The 19,692-nt window shown below is 39.0% G+C and overlaps 1 protein-coding gene across 1 annotated transcript; it reads left to right on the forward strand.

Moving 5' to 3' along the window:
• The first annotated feature begins 13,117 nt into the window (after positions 1 to 13,117).
• dlx2a (distal-less homeobox 2a) lies at positions 13,118 to 14,654 on the forward strand. Its single transcript, XM_073474016.1, has 3 exons — positions 13,118 to 13,499; positions 13,909 to 14,093; positions 14,218 to 14,654. The coding sequence occupies exons 1-3, from the start codon at positions 13,181 to 13,183 to the stop codon at positions 14,539 to 14,541; spliced, it is 828 nt and encodes a 275-aa protein (XP_073330117.1). The 5' UTR covers positions 13,118 to 13,180; the 3' UTR covers positions 14,542 to 14,654.
• The last annotated feature ends 5,038 nt before the right edge of the window (positions 14,655 to 19,692 follow it).

Consider the following 19,692-nt stretch of genomic DNA (forward strand, 5'->3'; position numbering starts at 1 on the left):
TTCATAAATAAGTAATCGTAATACAGAGAAGATTTTCTGGCCCAACCCAACACTCCATATCAGGAGTTCATCTTTGTAGCTTTGATGATGTTGTGTTTGGAAAAATGTTTGAGAAATTATTCTGTAAAGAGCTACAGTAACTCTTCTCAAGGATCTGTTTCATAGCTCCTGAAAAGCTGGCATTTGGGAGTTTTGAGGTTTCCTCCCACCAGCAGCAGTGATATGAGCCGGCAGCTTTGTTATCATCCCAACCTGCAGGAAACATAAAACAGCTTCATTGTATCGCCCGCTCACTTTCCTCAATGTATCTGCTGATGTTTGATGCTGGTGTGAAGTTTGAACCAGTCTTGGCAACAATCAAACGACACAACATAACACAATGTGGGCATTGTTGTGGTTAGAAAGCCCTCTACAAGTCTGTGTGTGCACGTTGGCAGGATGTGGCTGTGGGGGTGTATTAGGCTCTTAACCACATTCCTAATTGGAGCAAATGACTCAGGAGGTAGTGTAAGATATGTGAATGGCATCTCTGTTGCTGAGGGTTTGGTCACAGATGCATCAAATCTTAACACATCACAGGCAGTTAACACATCACTGACTTGTTGTTGAGGGAAAGTAGCCAAGTACTTTAAATCAAGTTTCCACTGTTATTTTTTTAATTAAAATTTCATATAAAAAGCCAAATCAGTTTATGAAATACATTATGTTAAATATTAAACCAGTGGCTGGTCTAGTTTAGCCCTTTTGTCATGTCTCATCTGACTTGTTGACTTTTCTATTCTAAACTTTTTGGATGGTTTCATGGTTCTCAAAGTGGGGTCTAGGGAACCCCATGGGGTTCTGAGAGGGTTCCAGGGGGTCCCCAGCATAATAGGGATTAATCATGTAACACGATGACTGAATGTACTGAGTATTTTGGTCATGGGTTTCATAAACCTACTGTAATAAAATATGTAAAAGCAAAAATCTTATCAGATGGGGGTGGCCTTGTATCAGTTTAGGGGTCATTGACATGAACAAGTATGAGAATCACTGGTTCAACTCCCAAGAAGATCAAATGATTGTGTTTAAGAGTCCAAGAATACTGAAAAGTCCTCATTAATTGGTTCAGTCTCGACCCCTTGGATTTATTATGTGACCTTTGGAGGGGTCCGACCCCTTGGTTGGGAGTCATTATATTAACTTTCAGACTTAAGGTCGTTTTTTTTCTCCTGATTTTTTTTTTCACGTTTTCACAGATGAAAAAAAATGAGGAACTTAGAAAGATTATCCAGGCAAAAAAGAGAGAAGAATTCCACCAGATCAGAAGTCATAAACACAGGAGAGAAAATAATTTAGATCAGACTTAGAAAATGGATCACCAGATTATTATATTGATGGTAATCTTGATGAGCCAATCAAAACAAATTAAAATGATTTTAAATTGTTTTTATGGACCAATACATGTCATATCTTGTATATTCTGGGATATATAGCCTGAGCTTATTTGCAGCGCATTTTTATTTATTTTTAAAGGAGATACAATAGAGAGAAAACAAATGTAACTACATCAGTGCATGCTTGCAAAACTGTAAATCCCTGCTGGGCGATTTTTGTTGATGACACAAAGCATGTTTCCTCAGATGATCATCTCATTTATGTGATTAGATCTGATAAATCTACAGAACAAAAACATCAGGGTTTGCTCAGTCTGGTCTGTGTGTGTGTGTCCTTGTGAGTGATAAGGTGTGTAACTGCCTTCACCTGGTTTCACCCAGCCACACAAGCAGTACTTTCATGTCCACTTTTGCCCTGGGTGGTTGTGTAACTCGAGCTGTGTGAGGAGGTGAAGCTGCTCGGCCTCGTATTGTCTCAGGTCATTGGGAATGGAGAAACCGGAGAGACGGTGAAGGTTGAGCAGGTGGACCCCTGCAGGTGACGAGGCCTTTCTTCACAGATTAGCTGCACTTTTGTACTGACAAAATGAACGCTGACTTGAGAAAGATCTGTTTGGCCCCGAGGTCAAATCACTGATGAACGTATTGAGTTTCATTTGAGACCCAAAGCCCTTTTCTAATGCTATCCACGTTCATAGTCCACAGGTTTGATGAGGCCAATTTAAAGCAACATTATGTAACTTTTTTAACTTTAAAATAACAGCTTCAAAATCATGTTGATGGCACAGTGTCTTGTAATAGGGTGAATGGTGTCTCTGTCTCAGCCACTCTGCACCCTCTATTACTTGTTTCTGCACTATGTAACTTCAGTGAGATAGCAGGATACATGTTTACTTCAAACATACAAGTCATACAAGTTTTCAACACATAACTATGACATGATGAGTTTTGTTTGTAGTTTGGATTTGTTTTTACAACAGTGGTGTTGCACTCAAAAACTGTGGGGGGCGCCAAATTGCACAAAGTGTCAATTTCTATATAATGTTGCTTTAAATTTCAAATGTGAGACTGTTTTTGTTTAGATTCTGTTGAGATGTACATGGTTAATTATTGTCAATAGTTGGATTTCAATCATTTGCCACTTGCCTACTTAAATAATTGGATTTTAGAAGCTCTGAAACTCAAACTCTAGTGAGACAGAAGGACCAGCTCCTCAAGTTTCACAATAATGAAGTCAACATAACAGAGACTGGTGGAGGAAACCAAACCCAAAAGTTATCAGAGAGGCAAGGAAGCATGCCCCAAATGCACAGTTGGCATTGGCACTGTGTGGTGTGCCAAGGCGTAAAACCTCAACTAACAATGCAATGCAAACATACGGATGTTGTTACTTTTAATTGAGGCCTTCTTAGGCCCAGTCTTATCGATAATGACATGGCATGTAAAATTTATTACATTTCATGTTGACTTAGGAATCCTGTGAGGATTTCTAGACAACTCATGCCATCTTTAGCAGAGATCGGAGAGTTGTATCAGTGGTAATGGCTGGATTTTACTGATTTGCCACCTTCATGCTGAAATGATCAAGTTTTAGAGGCTGTGAAACTCAAACCCTGGAGAGACAGAAGGACCAGCTCCTTAAGTTTCAATGTAATGAAGTCAACATAACAGAGACTGTTAGAGGAAACCAAACCCAATTGTTATTGGAGAGGCAAGGAAACATGCCCAAAATGCACAGCTGGTGTAGGCATTTTTTTGGCCTGGTGTGCAAGACATGAGGCCATACCACTGACCACAATGCAAAGTTATAACACATGTCTGCTGATGCTTTAAATATCAGACTTCTGGCTCAAGTCTGTGCCAAATCCTATTAATAATTACATTTCTACAGCACACAGACGCATGTAAAATTGACCACATATCATGCTGATTTTTCTAAATCTTAAGTTATATTATTACTAATCTGACTCTACGAACAAATCTGTGGTTACATGTTCTAAAATATGAATGGAAAAAAGGAAAATTGAGATATAGGGAGGTACATCTGGACCTGCAGCAGGTTCTGAGACTTGAATTAATGTCTTTGATTCAATCTGGAGGGTGACTGTATCCAAAAATACAGAAGAGAGACCTCTCAGTGTTTAGCCGTTGAGGTACATGGATGCTGAGTGAAAGCAGAGGTTGTGTCTGCATCAGTGGCTGTGTGAAGCTCGGCGTTAAATCATACTGTGTGAAAGTGCAAGCAGCTGATCCTGGTCCTGTTGTGACAGTGGCGTGGTCCTTTGTCGGGAGACCATCCACAGTAAATCTGTTCCACTCCCCTCTCACAAAGGGCTGCTTCCATTTATGGCTCCTGGGTGGGGGTGTGTGTGCTGCTGAAACAACAATGAAGGGAGCAGGACCTCGCAGACCTCTCTGAATTCTTTCTCAGGCAGGCCGTGCAGATGACACAGGGAATTCTGGGGATTCCTTTGTTATCCCTGCAAAGTGCAGAGCCTCCACAGTGAAGGAATTCCCTCCAGGATGTACAATCATGTCATGACAATCATTTCATACAGCAGGCAGGAAATTTACTTGAGTTGAAAGCATGTCTTTCAATTCTTTAATTTCAGTGAAGGGTATTTTTACTTTTTTTTTTTTGCCAAAGAGGTTGTGGACATTTTCAAAACTGTTGGGGACCATGCAATGGGGCAGAAACTAACAATAATTTTCATTCACGATTTATCGTTCAGTCTATAAAATGTAAAAAACAAAAGGTGAATAATTCTCATTGCAATTTCCCAGAGCCCAAAGTGAACTTTCAAACAGCTTCTTTTGTCAACCCAATAGTCCAAAACCTAAATATATGGAAGCATATTGCTGCCACACCCGAAAAAGGGGCTCATGTTATAATGTAAAAGTTTATTGTTATAACATCACACTATAAGACGATATTTTCACATTATTACAAATGACAAATTATAACATGTTATAATAAGACATTTTTTTCATTATAACAATAGACTACTAATTTAGTGAACAGGTGAAATGTTCCATGTTTTGTAACGTTGTATCACGTCAGAACATAAAACGTTTCACAGGATATTTTCATGTTACATTATCACAATATAACATTATAACATTTAGTGCTATAGCAATTTATGTTATCACATTATAACATGAAATGTTTCACGTTAAACAATATAAATAGAATATTGTTATAACAAGAAAAGTTTCTTGTTTTAATGTGTTATATAATATATTGCTATAAAGCGAATAACAAATGTTATAGTGTGAATAACTATCATGATTCTGGTTCTGCGTTTATGGTTTCCTGTTTTATTTTGTAATTTTGCCCTCATGTGTCGTGTGTTGCTTTCATTTCCACCTATTGTGTCATTTTCCCTCCTGTTTTCTTGCTGTCCACACCTGCTCTGCTTCTCCCTCTTTAGCCTTTCCCTCATTTCTGTGTCTTCAGCATTTCCAGCCCATCACCCCCTTCCCTGTTTCTAGTGTTTTTCCGTCTATTTCCCTCACCTGTGTTGCTCCATCTCACTCCACCTGCACCTCATCCCCTCGTTAGTTGTGTGTGTATATAGTCTTTGTGCTCCCGCTTGTCTTTGTTCAGTTCGTTCCTGTGTAACCACCCTGTGTTACTCACCAGTGTTATGGGTTCTGTTTTTTGTTCCTGGCTTTATGTTTCTGCTAAACTCTCATTATTACTGGTTTGAACTTTGCTTTTGATTTGTGCTTTGTTTTAGTTTTTTGTTTGCTACTTTGTAATTAGGCGTTTTTGCATTTCTTGGTTTTTGGATTATTTCAGTTTTAGTTAATAGAGCTCGCCTTTTGTTTCTTAATCCTGCCTGCCTCCCGTGCGTTTCTGCGTTTAGGTCCTCACGTTTTCACAAAGTGTAACAAATAACAGTGGTTATAACGATAAACTTTTCATGTTATAATGATACTTTTTATTTTTCTGGCGTGGCAGCAATAAGTTGCCTTACAAAGACTCTTCATTACGATCGTAAATAACAAAGAAAAGCTGCAAATTCTCACATTTAAGGAGCTGGAACCAGCAAAAGTTCGAATATTATTATATTATTATATTAAAAATAATTTTCTTTAGATAGATTCATCGATTAATTGACTTATTGTTGCTCTGACGTGCAATCATTAATTTTTTTTAAAAAAGCATAACAATTAGGTAATGGCATTATCGTACAACAGATCATGTTCTGCCTTTCTTTTTCTGAATGTAAAATGTACTTTCCTAGTGAACTGTAGCAAAATCAAGCATTTAGCTGTAATCTTTAACACTGATTGTCCCATTGTGGAGCATCAAGCATTAACCTCACATCTGTTATTGGCTCCAAACTGAACACTTCCTTCCAATTGTTATTGTCGTGCCTGTGCTCGTCATTAAAGCCTTTGTTGTTAAAAATAACTCCTCTCCAGGGGAAAAGCCGCCATGACTAACACTTAGGAAACACATGCTCCATCATGAACACCACGCTGAGGGTTTCCAACTCCACTTATGTCCGGAGCCACGCAGTACACGCTCAACCTTTCAGAGGGAGAGGTCAAGAAACACTTGGTCAATCATTTCCATGTTTGGGAGAAGCGTGTTTTATTTGCTGACTCAGTGTCTTGGGCTTAAAAACATTCAGGATAAACCCGCCACAGTTGCTTTGGTTTGTTTGGAAGCGTTTCATGGAGGTGTTTAAACTTGTAAGCCAAAGCTGGAGAACTTGCAGTTATGTGATTCGACTAAAAGGGAGAGTTGCCAAGGTGATGAATGCTCCAATAGACCCAGCAGGAGACCAGAGGAGAGAATCCACCAAGAGCCAAATCACTCGACTTGAGCTAGAAACCTGCCTGCATTACACACAACAGGGCCATTACTACCCCATTGAGTACAGGACATTATGATAAACAATCTTACATCCATTTATCATATGCAGGTTAAAAAAAAGTACACTGACATACTATTATGTGTCATCAGGTATACTGTAAAATTAGATACTACTTTTATACTTGGGTACCTTCATTAAAAAGCAGGAAGCAAAATTTGGGGGGTTTAAGCTGATGTCTTGTTCACTCACTCTCACAAAGTAAAAATTTCAAAATTGGTCAGTATCACCAATTAAAATACAGGGTCTCAAGTGCCAATGACCATCAGAACCTGGGTATTATCTTTGAGCATCTGTTGTGTCAACTAATCAAGATGGTGGCCACACAGAGACCATACAGAAGAAGAGCAAACAAGAGTTTAATAGCGAAAACCAAAAGCTGTGTTAGAGTGAGAAGGAAGTATAACGTTTGTCTCTGTTGTAGTGTGTGTGCAAGGTCAAATTCTGGCCAACTTCTGTTAGCTTTCCTACTAAGATCATTAAAACAGCATTATCATTGTTCTACACACAATTGATTATGGGGAAGAACGCACTATAACCTGATCTCTTCAGGTTTGTTTAGGATGTCAGACTTTACTCTTTGTCCTGAAATCAATAACAGTTTGAATTGAATGAGTCAATAATCAGTGGAACATCCGTTCTCGGTGTGAAGAGTTGTCCTCCCCTCTGGCTGCACTCCTGTACTTCCATTATATTGTAACTTTTGCAGTGGACAGTGCCATTGTCATTGTAAACAGATAGTAGACACTGTGCGGTGTTGAAAAGATCTGAGCTTTTGTTTGCCTTTTGAGCATCTGCAACACAAAAAACAAGATAACAGATGCTGAGGATCAATAACTCCACTGAATGTCAGGGTTGTTATCTTTCACAACGACTTCCTGTTTTGTGCACTTTGATTCCTCAAGACATAAATGTCAATATCAGCCGCTGTTGTCAATTCATGAGCACTCCACACAACCTTATAATGGGAACAGAGAGGCTGACGTTACATACAGGCTGCAATCCCACATTGAGTGAAACAGGCTACCTCATAATTATATGGACTGTGTTATATGCTGCCTATAGCAAAATGTCTCCAAAATGAGTATGAAATGTTTCTTTCTTTGCTTGTTCACTAACTTATGATTCAATACTTTGTGTTCTCTGTTCATACTTACACCCATCCTGGCTTCCTTACATTGGTTACCTGTTAGAACTGATTTTAAGATTTTATTGATTACTCACAAAGCCCTGAGAGTTTTTTTCTTTTTCCTTTTTACAGATCTCTTATTGCCCTATGTCCCTTCCCACTCCCTGAGATCCTCAGATGCATCATTCTTTGCTGTTTCAAGGTCTAGATTAACACACAAAGGTGACAGAATCTTTGCAGTCAGGGCTCCTAAATTACCTGCCTGAGGAGATCAGGGCTGTAAACTCAGCATAAACTAGCATCTTTATACTCAACTCTTCATATAAATTTTTATCTATCTATTTATTACTTATCTATTAATATTTATACATATTATACATACTATATTGTACTTACGATACATACTACAGTGTGTATTATAATATACTTATTATAAGTACATATTATATGTATGGCATATATGTGCATTTTACATTATATACAGATGATGACACATTAAATGATACTTAAATTGTGTAGTTATCATTTATATGTGTCATAATATGCCTATTTTTTATATAATTATAGTATTACTACATAATAAAAGTAAAGGTAAAGGTTAATCACCAGGGTTGTAAAACAAAACTGTGTATCGTCCTTTTATGCGACATAAGAGAAAAAAAAGAAAAACAAATGAAACAGATGAAGCAGTCTGATACATAAACTAAAATAAAGGCTACATATAGTCTATATATATATATATATATATATATATATATATATATATATATATATATACGTGTCCTATATCTACATGTATACAGTGAGATGATCCTGTACAATCCAAGTGTCTGTGCAATAATATTTAAATACTTCCATGTTTACTTATTAGTATCCCACATGGAGGTGAATATAGTAATATAGTAATTATTACTTCCTGCTTATCAATTTTACTATCTGGCTTTATCTTTCATCACTTTTATTTATTCAGCTTCCGCCTCTTGAACTGCTGTAATAATTGAATTTCAACCGCACAGAATCAATTTTATTAAACCTGGCATGGCACTGTTAAGTACTGTGGCAGAAGAAAACCAACACCACACACAACTCTCTAAAATCCTAACATTGAATCTGAACTTTTATTAACATAAGTGTAATATAACTACAGGTAAACTGGAGTCAAGACCTTTTGTTCCACACTGTGGAACTACATCAACTACAACTACACTTCATCTTTGCAAAAGAGGATGTGAAAGAGCATCTCAACAAACTTAGCAAGCTGAACATAAGCTGCTATGGGCTATTGCATTTTGCACGCTATGCAGGCGCTGTGGTTTTAACACCTGTTCAAAACATAGTCCTTTGCAACAAGAATAGGATGTACTCTGAAAGCTAGAGGTATGATTTTCTAAGATGCATGTTCTGATTAAGAACGATTAGAAAGATTAAGAATTGAACTGTTTGAAAGTTAAAGCTGTGATATGAATGTTGTGATTTGACACTGATGAATTCATGTGGTATATTGTTGTGGTTGAGAACTTGAGTTCATGACTGAAACTCACGTGGTTTTGATGTGAAAAAAAATCACAGGTACGAGGTACGATATGTCTTGCACCACCTATACACACACATATTTCGTAATTAACCAGATAGTTACATGAGTAACATAAATACATCCTGAAATAAGTGTTACAATGATGATTTGGTGATTAGAAAGCCAGGCTGGAAGTTCCCTAATAAGCAACTTGCGTGTAGATTGTTTAGGGAGTTCTTTAGCCCTGGTTAAGAAGTGTTTGACTGGTCATTTCATTAATCTAATCAGGGGATTATTTCATTGCAATAATATTTTAGTACTAATATGTTGAACTCAAAGTTGCTCATTTTAAGGTCACTATTAATCATGTGTGGCAACTTGCCAACCTCCTCAAGCACTGAAGAGATATTAAATAATGGATGGCCATTTTAATAAGGATTAGGCTAAATTATTGATAGCTGAGGAAAAAACAAGGAAAGATGCTTCTTTTATGTAGAGAGTAATTTTGTCCATTTTTACACTTAGAAAAGACAAAGATAAGACAATATGAACTGGAAAATGCTGAATACATATGTAAAGCTGTCTGACTGGTGTGCTGAAGCCAGGTCAGGAGAAGCTCCTGTAAAAATGTGATTTTGGAACGCGTGATAAAACTCGCTCACATCTGTGTCCTGTCATTGGGCATCATTTTCATGTCGCTGAACACTCAGAAGATCCACAATAACAGCTGCTCTGCAGCAGAAGAGAAAACATCCAAATTATAATCAACCAACTGGGCATGACCATCAAGTAGCAAAATCAACCATCTATTTCATGACAGGCTAAAAAAAAAGTATGATAAGAACGATGTAACTGGAGTCTGTTCTGTTATGAATGCTTTGGCACATCCTGATCTTGACTATGAACTCTGAGATTGTGGAAGTATGTTATGAAATCCTCCCTGACCTGACCATCTAAAAATCTGATGACTTCTGCATTCTCCAGAGGAACCTCCTTCATTTTTCAATCGACTTTGAAGCTTTTCTTGAGAAGTATCTGACTATTTTATCCTCTGGCATCTCTGAACTGCCAGCAGAAAACATACTGGATCACAGTGACTTTACAAGTACTGTACATAAATGTATGTTTTCGTAAAAAAGACTCGTCTCTTGGGAGTCAAATAGAACTAACTTGGGCAAACAGTCCTGAGAAGAAAAGTTAGAAAAATTATTTGCAACTGTGTTGTAGTGGAACAAAACATACTTTCACACTTTCAAAGTTCACTGACCATCAGACGACCTCATCAACCCAGCCTTAATGAAAAGAATCCTGCATAGAGAAGATAATTGCTCACATGACTTCCATTTTGAACGATGAGAATGATTAATTAGACAGTCTTTTCCAGCCTCTATGGACTCTGACTGGACAATTTTCACTCACTCTGGCTATGATAACGGGCAGCTGAATACAGAGACTGTGCTCTACTAATGAGCAGTGACATGCAGCCCCATTGGCCCACGGTGGGAGCGGATTGCTTCCCTTTCAGAAGAACAATGGACAGATAGAAGCCTCCCTGGACTGGATCTAGGGGTCCTGCTGCAGAGTCACCACAGAAAACCCATCATGACAAAGGGACAGAATAAAGGAAAATAATAACATGCAGTGAAATTAATCAAAATGAATAAATATATACCGAAAGAGAACAACAACTGCATAACAGCCTTTCCCAGGCTAAAGAAAATTAAAGAGGCATTCCACCAATTTTACTCGTAAAGATTAGTTGGGAAGGACTACTACTGTGGTGTATGGTGTTATAATATATATGTATAATGTATTATTTTTTCTGAGGTTCTGGAGGAGTTTTCTTAAGTGTGAGAAGATTATTAGTGACCTCATCCAGGTATCTCTGCTTGGCATTGACGAACCCAAATTTATGCCAGAAAGCCTGTGTTATTAACTGGGTGCATTAAGTTTGAAATATGTGGCTGTTTACCAGGCAGGGAAGGTGAAAGGCAGTCAAATTACATTATGGGAATTGTAGGGTCCAACATTTTTGGAACATAGCCCATCCTAGGAATTAAAAGTCAGGATGTGCTTCTGTTAGTTTCATTTCAGTTTGATTTAAAAGTCTTTTTAAATGATTTTGTCAATTTATTTTTTTATTTATTTTGGTGGCTTGAAATCAGTGACGTCCCATTCCCTATCTCCTCAACCACCCATAAACCATCAACTTGTCATCTTTCAGATTAAGAAATGCTACTATTTCAAAAGGTTAACGAGTCTATCAGGATAGTATCAGGTATTTATTTTATTTGTTGAAGTGAAACAGCCCTGCGACAAATAGCATATAGCCATGTGGAGTTCTGATGTATCATTTCTGAAGCTATATAGTGTGTTATTTTGTAATGGGGGTTATTTTCAATATTGAGGTCAATATACCAAAAAGATTAAAATGTTCACCATCACTACAGTTAAACATGCCTCTAATGGGCAGATAAGCTTCATAAAGATAGTTTAAAGCTATTGTTTTGGCTTGCATTTGCCCTGTTTACCCATGATATTGTCTGGAGTGTCACTACTTCTGTGTGCTTTGATGACTTGCAACTTGACTGGAAATTTTAAAAAATGACTTGAGACTCAACTTAGACTTGGAATTTAAAGACTCGTGGCTTGACTTGAGACATGAATTTGAGCCTGAGATTTGAGACATGAATCGAATTACATGTCTGCGTTCATTTTAGGTTTTCAGGAGAAGTAGTAGTAGATTTGTTCTTCTGGCTGAGGTGAGAATATTCTTTTTTAGAAAAAATTAAGAATTATATAAACGTTTTAAAAGTGATATGTTTTTTGTTTGTTACATTCATTTTACTGAATATCATTAACTATATTACAAATTCACCTCTCTGTCATCTTTCTATTATACAGATACTAATATCTTGTCTCTGCAGGTAAGACTGCTATCTGCTATCCTATCTTGGATAGGAAAAAACTGACTTGACTTGGGAACTGACTTGCATTAACTAAGGACTTGACTCTACTTGACTTGCCCAAGAAAAAGTGACTTGGGACTTGCTAGAGAGACTAGACCAATTAATTTGGGCTTCATGTCTGCACTCTGGCCAACAAGAAATAGTAAAGTCTGATCAATACATGCATTGATACATAAAGTCCATCCCGTTTGCAGCAATAAAAGGAACTATGCTGCCATCTTGTGGCGATGTACACAGGCGCCTCAACAACTCTGTGAACACATGAAGTTCTTCACTCCCAGGGGACCTAAACGCATCACGACGCGGAACAACCAACACTTGGGACTCCATGTGAAGTTGTGGTGGTGAGCCGCCGGTCTCCACACAGTTGTGAAGGGAGTTTGTTAACAAGGCGGCCCATCTGGTTGCTGTGCACCAAATGCAGACAAAAGGAAATGCAACAGGAAAAGGGGTTGTAAGTCTGATTCCAAGCACATGGGGGCGCTGTAGCTATTTCCTGCAGTCACCTCTCAGCATCAAGCACAGAAGTTGATTTTGTAACACTTTTGAATGCCTCTTTGACCGACCTTCCATTCCTCTGTGTGGTTTTGACTAGTTTTGGAAGTGTTACTTAGTTTTGTTTTTTTTGTTAGTTTTTTTTATTTTTGGACAAAAATGTGACCAAGAATAAGAAAAAGGCCTGTGGTTCCATCAAAACGAGCACAGTGCAGAAAAACGGGTATAAATCTGCCATATTGGCAAGCGTAAAATTCAAATGTAGAGGGCAAACCGCCAATTTAATGGTGCATTTATCTGATGTGTGGTACATCCATGTGTTGATGTCATATTATCTTCTTGACGAATGGCTGAGTGCGCACAGAGATGAATTACTCGATCTGTGTAAGGGCAGACGTGTCGGGCCTGCAGGTTCAGTCACGGTACCTTTTCTCTGATTCTTTTGAGATGCTTTGATGGAAAACTCTCAGCAGACGACCGGGACAGACAGACCTGAACAAATAATGGAGGGTGGACGCGGTGGGGAGTAGTCAGTCGTGCAGCCCTTACTCATTGGTTGCCTCAGACACAGTAGCTCTCCCTCTCACTCTCTCATAAATGCGCTCCCACCACCGACCGTAGCAGATAATCACAGGCCACTGTGAGAGGGACACACCTTCCGCTGATTTTGCCACAGTTTACACGGGGATGCGTTTCGATTCGCGCAAAGGTATCATCAGTCCAAGATTCGAGTCGTGTTTTCAGCTCGCGGTTTTGCAATTTGGCGATTTTTGCGCGTAGGCTGTGCGAGATTGCTCCGCTCCAACTCGAAGATGACCGGGGTTTTTGAGAACTTAAATACTGATATGCATTCGAACCAGATTACCTCAAGCAGTTACCACAGCTTGCACAAATCGCAGGAGTCCCCGACTCTTCCGGTGTCCACGGCGACAGACAGCAGCTACTACAACAGCCAACAGCCGGGCCACTGCGCCGGGTCTCCATTCGGCCAGCTCGGCTCGTACCAGTACCACAGCAGCGCCACAAGCACTGTGCCATATAACGCGAAGTCCTACGACCTAGGTTTCAACTCCTCTTATGGTGCATACAGCTCCTACGGCTCCAACTCCTCTCCTACTCCAGCCGAGACAGGTAAGGAAACTTTTAAATTCTTTTTGTAATGTATATTTAAATCCATTTCGTGCTTTTGTTTGGGATCAAACTTCAAAGCCTGGTTGTGACATGCCAGACAAGCTGAATCATGCATAACACATAATTGACAAGATAATTATTATGTGGTCAGAATTATGAGGCACATGCACGGATGCGCACAACATATTAATAGTACATGTTTAATTACTTTTAAACGCAACTCTCAAGGAAGCATACTTTGACAATTGCATGCTTTTTGTTGTTTAACTCAGAATTATAAAATAAATTGTTGATAATACAAAATGAATCATGCCAAACATAAACTGACGCCTGTGTAAAATAGATTAAGGCAGATAATAATGCAATACTCTTCATGTCTAACATCTATTGCGTTTGATTGTGACTTCAGAGAAAGAAGAGAGTGAGCCAGAAATCCGGATGGTTAATGGAAAACCAAAGAAGGTCAGGAAACCTCGAACCATTTACTCCAGCTTCCAGCTGGCTGCACTTCAACGGAGGTTTCAGAAGACGCAGTATTTGGCTCTACCAGAACGGGCCGAGCTGGCAGCCTCGCTGGGCCTTACGCAAACACAGGTGGGTGCATCTGAGACACGGGTGTCAAATATGCACTTTATGTCCAATATGAGAAGACATTTAAACTGTCAAACGGTGAGAGTATAGGTTAATTAATTTAATTTTGTCTCCATTTCTTTCTCAGGTCAAAATCTGGTTCCAAAACCGCCGCTCCAAGTTCAAGAAGTTGTGGAAAAGTGGAGAAATCCCCCCAGAGCAACACGTTGCTTCCAGTGAGTCTCCCCCCTGCACGTCTCCGCCAACTACTGCCTGGGACTTTCCACAGACTCAAAGAATGAACAGTGTCAACCCCAGTTTACCTCAGAGTAGCAGCCCTCCCAACACGACTGCGCCTTCATCGTTTTTGGCAAACTACTCCTGGTACTCAACAACGAACTCTGCGACGCATCTGCAGCCTCTGGTCCAACACCACCACAACGCCGCCATAAGTGCTGGGACGATATTCTGAAACAAAAAACAAAAAGATCGGGTTTAAATCGGACAATACTGGTGAATAAAGAGAAAAAAAAACGAAAGAAAAATGCCAATACCTTCATTTTACAGACCTCGTGTGTGCGCCATGCGAACTTTACGCGCAAGAAGTTATCGGAGCCAGACAGGTTCATGGACCTTGCCGGTTTTCGCGCTGGCAAATGGTAGACACAGATTTCTACAGTTATTTTTGTATTTATTTATTTTGTTTATGTCGAGGGATGAATGAACCACTATTACCCAAAGCAATCACAGCCTGGGCGCAAGCCTACTTTTACGCGGACGTCACTTTTTTGCCATTCCTGCGAAATAAAACAATTGACCGCAGGACAACCTGTCACAGATGTAGCACAAGTTAACTGTATCGTGCCTTTTTCAATATGACCTCATTTTGTTGTGCGATAAAAACAGCTTACCTTTATCCATTCCACATGTTCATTAGTTGATTTGAATAAACTGGGGGGTAAGTGTCTGAATCCACGTTTGTAAATATTTTACCACATCTTTTTGATATCTCACGTCGCTTCGACTCTTTTTTATGTTATCGGTGCAAATCCATTAATTAACCACCGTAAGCTACTGATTGTCCTACCCTCGGATTTACTTGTATCACACTTAACTGTATTTTTGTCTTATTTATTTTAGCAGTGTTTCATATATGGCCAGACGTTATTTAAATAAAAATGTTTTCTGTGCAAATGCAACTCTCTCTTTCTTTCCTGACAGCCATTTATTTACGACTGGGGACATTTATATGCTATTGTCTTATTCCTTTTGCAACATAGGCTTTTATGTACAAAATAATTGCCTGCCTGAATTGATGGCCTATTTATTTATTTTATTGTTTAAGAGCATACAATGAAGCTTGGTGAATGCTGCATTATTATTATTATTATTATTTTTCAGAAAGACCTCACAATAGCTTAATATTAGCTAAAAATTTAACCTGTTTAGGGAAACTCCATGGTGTCTTATAATGGGCTAAGACAGCTACACACATGTTACAGTTATTTATTTTTATTTATTTACCTGTATATTGGTTGTGAGGGGCTGAAACTGATGTAAAAAAACAGGATAAAAGCACACTTGTAGGCTAGCTAACAAAACTATTAGCCTGTAGCTTAATACGCTAACTTCTAAGTGCGTTGCTTAGCAACCATGTTAATAACTACCAGCTAACGTTAGCTTGAAGTTTGGACGGTTGGAGTTTAAGCTAGCTGGACACTCACTTTCAACATTAGACAACGTTACGCTGAATAAAATATATTTTTTATGTAATAATATGTTGTTTGTGATTACAACGGTGCTACAATAAGCGTAAACGACCTTTAAAATAATCCCTCAGCCGTCCCGGCTCCATCAGCAGATGATTAGCCGAACCGGGGCTCACTCAGGCAGGCAGGCAGGCAGGCAGAGGGAGAGGCCCGGGGCGCAGGCTCAGCAGAGGAGGGAGTCGACACAACAACACGCCTTGGCATGCGAGAGAGGGGAAGAAGATGAGGGTATGTGGCTGCATGAACCGAGCACAAGCTCCTCAGACTCTGTGGAGTCAGAGAGCTGCTTACCAGACGTTTTATGAACTCAGCCTAACAAGAGGAAAAGAGAGGAACTGGGACAGCCCGGAGTTAAAACATCATGGAAACATTTCTCACGTCTCACAAGTGAAGCCTGTGATCTCTAAGACGAGCAGATTGACCTACATTGTGTTTGTGGCTCATGTGGGGCCTGTAGGCTACTGGGAAAACACAGGCACACGTCCAAAAACTAAATTTAATGCTGCCAGGAATTTTATTTTAGTCAATTCAGCGATTTTATGAGGCTATTTTAACTCCGATAGAACGAGTGGGGGGGCTTATTATTATTAATACACATCCCCATCACTTAGCTAGTTCTCATTCATGATCCACACTGTCTATCCCACACGCTTCCCTTCAAACGACCACGGGCCACAGAGTGGGATCGTTTCCTTCTACATAATTAGGACTGTAGCTTGTCAGCGGTTGCTGTATCTCCATGATGGAGCCTCCTCCCCGGAGCTGACAGGATCAGATCCGAGGCATGCATGCATGCAGCAGGTCCAACATAACATCTACATGTAGCCTACACACCCACATTTACATTAATGTGCACATTTGTAGATTTAATTGTCTGTGTTGAGAGTGCATGCATGATGGCTGCACCATGAAATAACACGATATTCTCCTAAACATTCACTCGTGTGAACTAGTCAGCACAGATTTGTTAATAACACTCACGTAAACTAGCCTATTTTAGAGTATTTATCGATTTATAACACTGTAATAATCATTTTAAAAATGGATTCCTGGGTGTTCTGCATCTCCAGAGCTACTGTGGTTTGCACTCGAGCATTTTTCTAGGCAACTTGTAAATGCCATACCCCTTATCCTAATTTATACCCTGATCTGTAATTTCATCCACATTTGCTCTGGTTTGAGCATTCTGGCTTTCAAATCTGAAAGCCTGCAATTACTATATAATTCTTCGCAATTTTAGATGTCCTAATATGGGGTGTTATTTTTTACACAAGACAATTTCCCGCTATTTCAAGCATCAACATTGTCAAAGTCGTATGTACATAATAAATGGGAATATCAATGCATAGTTTTTAGCCTAACATCTTGACTCGACGATAATTATATCCGTGTGGAGCCTACGCAGAATTAGCCTGAATTGCATGGTAACTGCTGCTTTAAATTTTAAAAAATTACTCATAATTTCCCCCCAAAGATTACCAAGATCTCGAGTGCACAATGTCATCAGCGTAATGAGGAGTAAACATTTATGCTAATAATCTACATTTTTTTCCCCATCAGCTATAAAGAGGGGAAATAAAGCAGACATTTTCAGTCATATTCTGAACTCTGTCTGCTGCTATAGCTTAGAGACCAACACATGGGACACATTTTGTGGGATTTAAGCGCTCGTCTTTTCCTTGTGTCTGTGCTGCAGGATGATGCTGCTCACATCTGCCTCCATGCTGCTTTCTGACAAGCCTGAGAGGGAGCTTCCTTTTAAAGCTGAGAGGTGCGTATTTAAATTTATTATTATTATTATTTTTCTTTAAACATATTCATTAAATGTTGCTTGACGAGTGAATGTATTTCAGATGATTAAAAACAGGAAGCCAGGCTTGATTTTCCTTACAGGCATAATTTATCTCCTTTTTTCCCCCCCCTCACATTTATTTATTTTTATTGTCATTCATATCGGTGAATGCTTCTGGTTCTTTGATGCTATTCTGCAGACTTATTTCAAAGACTAGTTCCCTGGTAAAATCTTGGATGTCTCCTGTGTATTTAATGTGCAACCAAAGAGCTGCTTTTGTGCAAAAAAAGAAGTCCTATAGCTGAGAAAGCTGCACACACCGAGGGAGGAAATGTAAGGAAGGGGAGACACACAAGTTGTTCTCTAATTCAGTCGCTGCTGCTCTCATTACTCTTACATTGTGCTCTGCTAATTTTGAAGCCTCTCCGCATTGACAACTCCGTGATGTACACCTGCAAGCAATTTGCCAGCCTTATACATAGGCTAAGTCTAAGGGAACAGTGACGAAATGGCAGCTCACCTATTTCGCCAATTTTTCTCCCATTGCAGCAGCACATTTCTTTCAGAGCACTATCTCTTTTGTCAGCGCAGAAAGATCCTCCTTGCGACAAAAAATGCTCATAATTACCTCAGAGATAGGAAACTGCATTAGAATAAATAAGGGCGAAATTACTGTAATTATGGTGGGTTTGATGGGCTCAGCTCGTATAATCAAGGGGAGAATACAGCGAAATAACACTGACCCTCTTGGATGTGCAGCTGCGCCTTTCTAGGACTAGGTAGGCAGATTTCTGTTCACTACAGCAGCAGCAGCACAATTCATATTATTTCTTAATGGTATCGAAATATACATAGGCCTGCTCTACTTTACAAAGGACTGCATATGTTTTGAGTTGCGCATTAAAATAACAATGGGGACAGGGCTGAAGAAGAGGATGTTACACAAGGTGCAGACAATATAGATAAACAAGGACAGAGATTATTTTTCTTTTTAGTCCTTGAAAAGCTGATTAGTTGGTTTGAGTGTCATTCTGTTTCTGTATAAGAATACTATCAAAGATATAATAATAATGATGATGATAACAACAACAACAACAATAATAATAATAATAATAATAATAATAATAATAATAATGTATTTTGATGGTTTCGAGCAGTTATTTTAATAAATTCGAAATGAATGTTGTCTTTTATTATGATGTTATAAATGCTTCTCTGGACTCCTGTCCTCTTAAAAGGATGCTGTGCAGACGCACAAATTGCATCAAATTTGTCATTATAATTGCAAACATTAATATATTCATGGGTACATTGCAGCTGCAGGAGAGCTGGGAGCTACAAGTCGCGCATTTACAATCAATTTCCGTTTTTTTAAACTTTTTTTTTTTTCTTCCGGCATCTCAGGAAATACATTTTGTTTGTGTGCTTATCATTATTTGTTTTAATTAGTGATATTTTACCCTGTGTGACTAGTCCGGTGTTAACGTTGCTCGCATGGACAGGTAAATCCACCTGTATCAATGGCAGCTTAGTTTCTTTTATGGCATTTTGCTCAAAATAAATTACATTAAAATTAAATAACGACTGTTCGTAGCAGGAAAATAAATGCAAGCAAAAAAACCCCGCATTTTTAAAATGTTGTTTCTCACCACAATAGCCGCATTTTAACACGTTTTAATAGGCTACACAAAAACCCCTCAAAAGGCTCACTGCGACACCGCGTAACTGGAGTAAATGAATAAAGTGTGAAGAAGGCCTTTGAACTTTTCACTCTCACTGATCTCTATAATCCGCCTTGTGTCCTCTGTGCTCATCCAGTCCTTTTTGCAGCACCTGCCTCTCGCGCAATTATTCACTTAACACACACAATTGATCGCTCTCATTCATTGCCGAAAACGGGGATTGTCGGGAGACAAATAGAAGGAAGATTATCTTTAAGGAAAGCTGAAAAGAAATAAGCGATGTTGTTGAATGAACCCGGGTCTCCAGCACAGCGACGGTTCAATCACATGCGTTATCAGACAAAGGAGTCAGTGGTTTCTGCCATTTCTTTTACGCATGT

Source organism: Pagrus major, chromosome 9 (genome assembly GCF_040436345.1).
Source record: "Pagrus major chromosome 9, Pma_NU_1.0".
In the NCBI taxonomy this organism is placed as follows: Eukaryota; Metazoa; Chordata; class Actinopteri; order Spariformes; family Sparidae; genus Pagrus; species Pagrus major.

Bases quoted from the DNA above. Each gene is read 5' to 3' on its own strand.
- dlx2a (XM_073474016.1), top strand. From the start codon at position 13,181: ATGACCGGGGTTTTTGAGAACTTAAATACTGATATGCATTCGAACCAG. The intron at 13,500-13,908 runs GTAAGGAAACTT...TTGTGACTTCAG, and splicing joins TCCTACTCCAGCCGAGACAG to AGAAAGAAGAGAGTGAGCCA. The intron at 14,094-14,217 runs GTGGGTGCATCT...TTTCTTTCTCAG, and splicing joins TGGGCCTTACGCAAACACAG to GTCAAAATCTGGTTCCAAAA.